This window comes from Notothenia coriiceps, unplaced genomic scaffold, assembly GCF_000735185.1.
Source record: "Notothenia coriiceps isolate Sejong01 unplaced genomic scaffold, NC01 NC01_scaffold00034707, whole genome shotgun sequence".
NCBI lineage: Eukaryota > Metazoa > Chordata > Actinopteri > Perciformes > Nototheniidae > Notothenia > Notothenia coriiceps.
In genome coordinates this window covers 1-9,864 of record NW_011367408.1, presented here as the reverse complement: position 1 = coordinate 9,864, position 9,864 = coordinate 1, and the positions used below count along the sequence as shown (strand labels likewise).

The 9,864-nt window shown below is 38.7% G+C and overlaps 1 protein-coding gene across 1 annotated transcript; it reads right to left on the bottom strand.

Annotated features, from left to right (window-relative positions):
- Positions 1-1,747: 1,747 nt before the first annotated feature.
- On the bottom strand, positions 1,748-9,858 carry LOC104962421 (neuropilin-1a). The gene is made up of 5 exons (XM_010790855.1): positions 9,849-9,858; positions 6,476-6,783; positions 5,908-6,004; positions 5,709-5,753; positions 1,748-5,105 (listed from the first exon to the last, which is right to left on the bottom strand). The coding sequence occupies exons 2-5, from the start codon at positions 6,758-6,760 to the stop codon at positions 4,831-4,833; spliced, it is 702 nt and encodes a 233-aa protein (XP_010789157.1). The 5' UTR covers positions 6,761-6,783; positions 9,849-9,858; the 3' UTR covers positions 1,748-4,830.
- Positions 9,859-9,864: the final 6 nt, after the last annotated feature.

The window sequence follows — 9,864 nt, the reverse complement described above, 5'->3', positions numbered from 1 at the left end:
GTCTCTCGAGTTTATTTTTTCAAATCAACTGCTCTTCACTTTTTTCCCCTGCTATATTCAATGAGTGATATACATATTTTTTACCACAAGTTCTTAATAAAACTGACACTGTTGGACTCGGTACTCATTTGACTGCTACCAGAAATTAAATGAAGTATTTTTATCCTCTGTCAAATTCCCCTCCATAGTAGGCCTACCTGTCAGCCAATAAGACATGTTTATCCCAATTCAACTCTCATGTTGGTCTGGTGTCTTGCCTCTGTTGCATTCACTGAACACGGGAAATTACAATCCTGCCGTCCTCTCTAGTGTCATGATGAGGTTCAGGTAAAGCACGGTTAATGTATTATATTATTGATTCAATCATATAATACATGACTTTGAGAGTAGGCAATCTAGGCATATTAACAAAATTAATTAAACATACTTATCACGGCGACGGTGTACTGAGATTTTTTAATTTTTTTTTTCAATTTTTTTTCTTTTCTAGGGGGCCCCTTAGTGTCTGCGGGGCCCTAAGCACCGCTTATGTCGCTTAATGGGTCGGGCCGGCTCGGCACATTGCTATTAATATGTTTCATCGTTTTTGAAGCTGCAGCACGTTACTCCTGATGTAAGTGTTTGGGCCGTTGTAGCGAGATTGCACCTGCCGGCCACCATAGTTTGTACATTTTAAACTTAAACATCGAGTTTAAAGTAATACAGGGTAAAATAAATGTCTTCTTGTTCTTCAGAGTGTGATGACAACTCCTGCAACACTTTTTAGACCGTAAAACCGGGATGACATTGAAACCAGAGCTGAAAAAGGTGTACTTGTACAAGATGAAAAAGGCATCTCTTGCTAAGATGTAGCAGGAAATAAATAATGGAGGTTGGTGAGCCGTTTCTCCATCAGCAGCAGTTTGATGTCTGACCGGAACAGGAAGGAACTCCTGCGTCACGTTGTAAACGTTAAAGTCGCACAGGGAACATTGAGCTTCTATTCTTCTGTGGGTTTGTTTTGAGTCTAATGTAAGAGTATAAAGCGAGGTGTGTGTGTGTCGATGAGACAACACAACAGAACTCAGGTATGAGTTTGAGATTGTGTCAGCAGAAAGACATCAGGTGTGTGTGTGTGTGTGTGTGTGTGTGTGTGTGTGTGTGTGTGTGATAAGAAAGGGTGAGTGTGAGAGAAATTAGAGCATTATTTGCGTGTGTATGAGTTGAGATTGTGTCAGCAGAAAGACAGTGTGTGTGTGTATGAGTTGAGATTGTGTCAGCAGAAAGACAGTGTGTGTGTTTATGAGTTGAGATTGTGTCAGCAGAAAGACAGCAGGTGTTTGTGTGTGTTCTTGTTAATGTCAGGTTTGAGAGATAAGAAAGGGTGAGTTATTAGTATTATTAATAATAATAATGTTTTGTGTGTGGTTTATGGAGGGTGGCGCCCTCTATTGGCCAGCCGCAACTGTCTGTGTGTTCCTCTGATACTTTTCTTATTTTGATGTATCCATAGTTCGCTCATCGAGCCGGGGGTCAGGTTATTCAAGAAAAGGCACTGGCGCGGGACCGTAGCAGGATGTGACGCATATTTTAGTTGACCTAATGAAAACCGTTACTTTTTTATTTGCAAAAACTAAATATAAATAGTCCTACAAATATTGTTATTTTCTTTATTTTTTATTTTTGTCTAAGCTCAAGGGAGCCAGAGCAGAGGGTTGCTGACCCCCAGGACAACAGGAGGATTAAACCCAAAATACAGTCAGATACCAGGAGACGCTTGTAATTGTGTCGTTTAAAACCATTGACCCTCTCTGAGGTGCGACAGAAACAGCAGAGAACTTTTTTATTTAAAACATTTATTTGATCCAATTCTTTGGAATGTAATAGTCGATGATCAGAGACGACAGAGACGGATGAGTCTGAGCAGAAAGTCAAAGTACAAACAATACTTTTAGTCACGTAAGGCCTCACTGCTTTTCCATTGTTCTTTTTTTACTTCCATATTTCCTTTCTTTCAATTTTCCCGGATCTGAGACGGCAAAAAAATTACAGAAGCAGTATTTAAAAAAAAAAGTCTTGTCATTCAAAGAAAGAAAAATAATAAAACAATGGCACGTACATCAGTGACGGTACAAAAACAAGGTGATATCATACCAAGTAAATAAAATGGTTACGTTTCAAAGAGACGCATATAGTAAGCTTTTTCGAGAATGAAAAACATCTCTGTACATTTTTCAGAATTATAACATTTTCATCTGAAACCGTGTTAAAAGAAGCAACAATAACACTGTCCTCTCCTTCCTTCTACCTCTCTCTTCATAAATCAACATCATAAACACAGATTCTTTTTTTTATTTTTAAATATATCAGTGCAACATTTTGTTTTTCAGTGCTGCAGCATCCTTTCTTGTTTGAAGGGGAAAAAACACATTCGTTCAGACGGAAATTATTATAATTTTGATAATCTGTGTCTTCTAATGTAAACATATGTAGTAGATATTTTTTAAACCAGTGTGGTTCTCATGAGCAAAAAGGAACATCTCGACAGTCAGAGCACCTTCAAATGATCGGAAATGTTCTTTACTGCAACCGGACAATCATTTAATTGAACCTGATTGAGAAGGTGGATTTCCTTTACAACAAAACGTCTCTAAAAGAAATAATTGAATTTTTTTTACCACAATTTTAGTTCATGTGATGCTACATTAAAAAAGGGCAGATTGAACTTCCACAGTGCAACAGGGGACACGAAACATGTAAAACCTGCTAAATGGCTTTTTAATATATAGTAAAGTATCGTCAGCATATAGTAAGAATTCTCCTATTAATTATCACATCTGTGAACATCTGTTCGAGGTTGACAAGGTTATTGACTTATCACAACACGTTAGCTAAAGAAGCTAAAACATAACATTTATACTAGCACTGTCTCAAAAGGCTAATTAATTTCAGTTTTTAAACAATTTTTACTGAGATGTTTGAACAGCAAATCAAGCTGCTGCAGAATTGTGTTACACTGCAAACTACAAATCAAATGTCCGATTATTTCAAAAGCAACGAATGAAATGAATGAGCCTTATTGTTTTGCAAAGCATATCTGTTGGGTCTCTGCTCTGATAATAGCTAGTAAATTGTTTGTTTTGTCATTGTGTGTGTTATGGCCACTTTAACACAAGCGAATTGGACAGAATGATAGGTTGCAGTTAGCCACTTGTTGGAGTTGCTAAACGCCATTTAGATCCTTTAAAGATTTCTCCTCTGATCGTCGACACAGGAAAAATACCGACAGAGAGTACAGCATTGTGATGGCAAACTGTGTGTCTTCGTCTTTCATTCAGGACAGTCATCATTTAAGTCCTCCACATCCTCAAAGTTTAATAAAAGATGCTGTTGGAGGTCTTTCTGATGGCTGGACACACGTCTCTTTAAAGGTTCAGAAGTCATTTTGTGTGCCAGCGAGAACCGTTAGCCGGGAAAATATTAAAATCCATCTTGACTAGCTGTCATTGTTTTGGTGAGGTTGTCCGTGTTACCCTGTACAAAAAACATCCCTTCCCATGAGGCATCTCTCCATAATCTCAAAGCCGTTTCCATCGATATCAAATCCTCCCTGTTTTCAGAGCACAAACAGAAACTAAACAACATCAACAAATATCACAGAATGGCAACCAGATCCAGCACAAATGAATATTTTCTCTGTACATTTTAGAGGATTTATGTTATTCCAACAGAGAAAGGATACTGCCGCACTGGTGTCTTTTTCTATAGAAAAGGACGCTCAAATATATTAAAACATATGTACAATATGTTGGATGTTTCATGTGCCATGAACATGAGGCTTTCAGGGCTCCTACACCTTTCACATTCTGAATTTCAAAACTTTTCCTAAAGTTTTCTGGATTTTACCATTTGTATCCGTGTCACCACGAGTGTCATCAAGGCAAGAAGAGCTTCAAATCTACACCGACATTTGATATTTGACAGTACAATACTGAAACATAAACAATAGTTTGGTTTAATAACAATCTATAAAAATGTCTGGACTTTTCTCACGTTTTTGTGTAGGAACCCCCGGACGGATGAAGCAAGAAAAAAACCAGCAAAAAAACAAGGCAACAGAAAAATTGGAGAAACAAAAAGGCACTGTTGGAACTAGACACAGGTCAACCGCCTTCACACACACACAAACTCACACACACAAATACAAATGCTTGCCATTCATGTATGCAGATGAGTGTGATGCACACATACACGCCTACTCTGAATGATACACACCTTCAATGCAGTATATGGATTTGACACGTGTTGCTGTCAATGTGTGTTACATGAGTGTGATGCACACATACATGCATACAGCTAGACTGAATGATACACACCTTAAATGCATATACAGTATATGGATGGACGCACACACTCTTTCACACAAACTCACAGGGACATATGACGAGCTAAAGAGCCATATATCCGAATAGCAAATTCCACATTCTCCTCTCTTTCTGTGAAACTACAACATCTGAACAAAACAAACAAAAACAAATCTTTCCATAAAGTTCACAAACGATACTTTCTTCTGAATTGGTCTCAACACCAGCATGTGATTACATGAAATCAACACCGAAAAACAAATAGAATCCTTTCTTCTTCTTTTTTTTTTGTTACTGTACAGATTCTTTATACACAGTGCCCCCTGCAGGTCAGTCCTTCTCACTGCCGCTCCTGAGAAAACAAAATTACATTGGCTCACTTTCAGCCCACCCTGCCGTCCCTTCAGAGGCCTCGGACCCCGTGTTTTTACTCCCACATGATTGGCTGCAATGTCCGTGCGGAGTGATATCCGCAGCTCCCTCCGCCTCACGCCTCTGAGTAGTTATTCTGTCCGTTCATCTTGTCCTTCTTTAGCTTCACGCCGTCCACCAGCTCAAAGTTATAGTTCTCCAGTGCGGATAAGTTCCTGTCCGTCATGCTGCCCTGCGAGCAGGCGCAGTACAGCACCACGCCACAGATGGCGCCCAGGAACACGCCCAGCGCTGACATGGCGATGATGGTGATGAGGATCGGGTCCAGGGTCTTCAGCATGTTGCCCGGACCCCCCAGCTCACTGTTTTCCTGGGAGAGGGAGTCCATCGCTGGGAGAAAATAAAAAGACGGACGCTAGTTATGACCCATTATTATCCATCAGATCTTCTGTTAAAGTGATAATGTAAATGATCTAATTTTAAGGGTCATCTGCTTCTTATAAAGGGGTTTCTATCCAAAAGTTTCATGTCAAAATTAGTAGTTAAATCTACGGTAATTAGTGGAAACAACTGGCCAACTGGAACAATGGAAATCTATACAAATCCATGGTACACATACAAAAGAATAATCAGGAGTAGTTTTAAGTATGTGTACAACATTTCTTGGAGGATTTTAATCCACTGATTCGATCCTTAAACTGTCTTAAAAAGTATCAACTAACTGAAACATTTTTTATAATTTCTTAGAAGCAAACACAAGTTTGATCTTTCAACTCTATTGTTGGTATTCATTTGATGTTGTTATTGTAATTTAAAGGATTATTTGCTAGATTTAATTTGCACAAATCCCAGTTTAGGAAGGCACATTTTTACCATTCTGTGAAGAGCATTGAAAGTCTATCGAAACGTGCTCTGTAAAATCAAGAGTCGGTGCAACCAACATGAACATATTTACACTTTATTGACAACATTGCAATCAGAAATGTAACTTACGTAGGATGAAGATTTCATTTGGTGGAGATGTAGGAGTTTCTGGATCTGAAGAGAAAAAACAGCTTCCATTAGATCAAATTCATGCAAATAAAGTCAGACAAAACAAAGAAGGGCAACGATCTGTGAGGTGACACATCCCTGATCAGTATAACAGTATATATTAATAATATTAAGTGAGGTATAATAACACAGCACTCACCCTTGCAGTCCTCCATACTGAGTCCATCTATGATCTGGATGTTGTCCACAGCGATGTGACCGGCACTGCGTCTCTCTGCAACTCCTTCCACCACCACCTGAGAAACAAAGCACAGTCAGTCATTAAAACATGCTTTAGACAATCTACAAACTTCTTATTTAGAACTGCAATATATGCAAAGTTGTCTATTCAGGACATGATGCACCAATGGGTTGCATGAGAGTAAAATGTAACAACACTATTTCATTCACTTGTTGCTATACTTCTCTAATTATCGCTCTTCTCCCCTGTTGAACATGTAAATATCTTAACTTCTTCTGAACCCTAATCTATATTAAAATGAACATATTATCTGCCACTATGTTTTTTTGCACTACTAAATACTGTTAATATTTATATTAATGATGTGACCGTGTGTGTTTCCTGTAGATATTTAATTGCTCTTTTTACTGCACTGTTAGTGTTGTGTTGTTATGTTGCTGGGTTTATTGTATTTTTGTAACTCTGGCACAACAGTTTCCTTTCGGGATTAATAAAGTCTTATCTTATCTATAAATGAGTTTGTTACCTGGTAGGAGAGGCTGGAGTGAGGCAGCCGGACCCTCCCCTCCCTCCAGCGGCTGCCCTGGTGCCCGCTGAGCGTCCACAGGATCAGCCCCCCCGCCTCCTCCTCCCTCCTCTGCCTGATGTGCAGCGCGCCCGCATGCTCCCCGAACATGTGGTACCAGAAGGACATGCACAGGTCAGAGTCTGTGGCTGTGATGGGCAGGCTGGCCAGACTCGCCACCTTCTCCTCTTCATCACCGTCATGTTCACCAGTTTTACTCGGAGTGTCACTGTCACCCAGCTGCATGTAGATGAAGTTCCCCAGTCCGCCTGCAGGGGGCAGCAAGAGACAAGGGAAGAGGGGGGTGTGAGAAGTGTTTCAAATAAGTAGTTACAAAACACTCGTTGCTATATCACATGTGCAATATTATTATTACCAATAATGTGCTATGATGACGTGCAATTACGTATCTGCCACTACGTTTTTTTGCACTACTTAATACTGTTAATATTTACATTAATTATGTGACCGTCTATGTTTCATGTGGATATTTAATTGCTCTTTGTACGGCACTGTTAGTGTACAGTTTTATTATTATTAAGCTGCTGAGTTTATTGTATTATTTTGTAACTCTAGCACAACAATTTCCTTCGGGACAAATAAAGTCTTATCTTATCTTATCTACAGAGTAGTTTTGGCAACAATGCAACCTACAAATATACCTAACGTGAAAAGAAAAGCCATTTAATAGTGCAACAAGAAGTGCAATAGACATAATGGTGCAAGTAAGTTTCCTTATAGATAAAAATGCATATATAAAATGGAACAAGATAGGACACAAGTGCGTAAAATGTAACACTGTATACTCTAAGCCACATGTGGGCTCAAGGCCCGGGGGCCAAATCAGGCCCTTGGTGGATTTAATTTTAGCCCGCAGGACATTTTTAAATTACTATTAGATCTGGCCCGCTGGTATATTGCACGCACACCTTCACTCAATCCTGAGGGTCTCCTCAGCTCAGAGCCTGAGCCCAAACATTGATGAACCTGCACCTAAGATGAGATGCCAAGTATCTGCTTGAACTAGCATCACAGAGCAGCACACTGAGATTCAATGGATGTTTCCTTCTGCACTTTGTTTCACACGACAACAGGGCATGTTTGGTTTTCTCTTTGAGGGAAATAGTTTTTTGAAGCTGTTGTTGGCCTGTGGAAAAATGTAATCATAAGAAATGACTCTGGAAAAGCTGCAGATAGAGCCATAAGAAATGAATCCAACTGATTGTTTAAAGGTGACATGTCATGCTTTTCCGGTTATTACCCGTCCCCTTGTGTGTTATGAAGGTTTTTCTGCATGTAAACGGTGTGCAGAGTCAAAACCCTCAACCCCCTACTGTTATTCTACGCAGAGACGGTAGACATAAACAACAAACTAGACTTTTGAAACTACAGGAAGATAAGGAGGACTTTTACAAAAAAGTAGGAGAGATTGTTGTCCAGAAGGAGAGCATGGACTTCATCTTCAAGTCAAGGTAAGACCACAATTTTAATGAAAATGGGATCTTACTAAGAAAGAACAATCCAATGTCTAGATTTTGGGTATCCTTTTGTTGAACGGTCTGTTTAAAATGAATTGAAGCATCAGACTAAAAAAGCTTTTGAAAATAACCGAATATTTTGATTAAGGTCAAAATATAATATTTGTAAATCTGACTCTGAAAGAGTCAGTGCCTCACCAGCCACGAAGCTCACCGCACGTCACTGGAAACCAATGTGAGTTTGTTAAATTGCAGAGTATTTTTCTATTTTAGTATACTTCAACAATGGAATTATGATCAGTGGAAATGGCCATGACACCTCGTTATTTTTATAGGCAATAATTTAAGCTTTGTTAGTTCCAGGTTTAGTATGTGCAATAAGTTCATTTCAATAAGTTTTGCAATAAACATTNAACCAGTCCGGCCCTCGACTAGTACCCATTTTTTGATTTTGGCCCACTGTGTATTTGAGTTTGACACCCCTGCTCTAAGCTCCCCTGAAAAGGGACTACTATTATGTTGACTCTATTTGATCATAATTTAAAAAAGAACTTAAAGAATGTAAAAAAAACAGTCAGTAATACTATTTTCTGTACATTTATAATCAAAACAAACCTTAATATTATTGATATCAAGCAATAAAAGGGTTCAAAACCTCGACAGGGTTCATTTTTAATATTGCATTCAACTTGGGCGGGATGCCAGTATCTGTCTGTTCGGATAAACATTTTTAAAGAATGTACAACTACAGTAAGTAATACTGTTTTCTGTTTTCAATTGTGAACATACATTACATGATTGATATTAAGCAATAAAAGGGATCGTAAACTCTCAAAGGTTCATTATTTATTGCATGAAAACTAAGCACAATGTCAGCATTGGTCTGTTCTGTTGCAAATATGTATTTTTTAAAAACTTTATAAAATCTGTGTCCTTGTTCGGTGTCAAAGACCTCAAATTCAAGGACTCTTCAGGCTTTTCTGCTAAGAACAAATGACTCAAAATAAGCTTGCTTCAGCAGACGTTACGACTTGACATCACAAAGGAATCATTTTTTACTTGTGATCTGGTTAAGTCAGAAAATCAAGGAGAAATCATTCATTTTCGAGCTGCAGCTGTCTGCACAAAACACATCCATCACTGGAGTTTGAATGGGGAGAAGGTCAGAGAGCTGAGGCAGAATGATGAATAGAAATCTGTGTTCTGTAAAAAGAGAAGTTTTTGAAGGACGTTTATTTAATTAAAAAATGTTTTAAGGTTTATCCAGTGCTGACAATATTATGTCTTAGGATTGTACTTGTGTTTTTAACTCTTTCTGTAGTTTTATTACATTTCAGAAGCTACTTTTACTTAAGTTAACACCCTAAGTTCTTCTTCCACCACCGATAGAGTTTAAAAGTCCCCTATTATACTGTTTTTCATCAATATATTATAGGTCTCAGATACATACAGAGCCTGTCTCTGATTGGCTGAAACACCAAACAGATCATTGCATGGATCATTGCAGCATCCCATACTCCCCTCTGTTTCAGCCCTGTTTCAAAAGTGCTGATGAAGGGGTTACCTTGGTTGCTGATTGGCCAATGGTTACACAAGCCAAAACATCGTTATGACATCATAAAGTGGCCAAAATCAGATCAGCTCATTTTCAGACAGGCTTTTATAGAAATGGATCAGGACAAAAAGAGAGAGAATCTTTGTTCCTGAAATGTTCAGAGTCTCTTTCCACAGAGGGGACACATGTTGATGTAGAAGAGACATGAAGAAGAGGGGACACATGTTGATGTAGAGAAGGCACGGAAAAGTGGATTTTAATAGGCGACCTTTAAAACTAATGTGAACACTATGTCTCCTACCTGTGTGGTCGAGGGT

Excerpts from the sequence above, each read along its gene's own strand:
- LOC104962421 (XM_010790855.1), bottom strand. The coding sequence starts at position 6,760 with ATGCAGCTGGGTGACAGTGACACTCCGAGTAAAACTGGTGAACATGAC. Across the intron at positions 6,005-6,475 it reads ACTCCAGCCTCTCCTACCAG|GTGGTGGTGGAAGGAGTTGC; the intron begins GTAACAAACTCA and ends TTTGTTTCTCAG. Across the intron at positions 5,106-5,708 it reads AAATGAAATCTTCATCCTAC|CGATGGACTCCCTCTCCCAG; the intron begins GTAAGTTACATT and ends ATTTTCTCCCAG.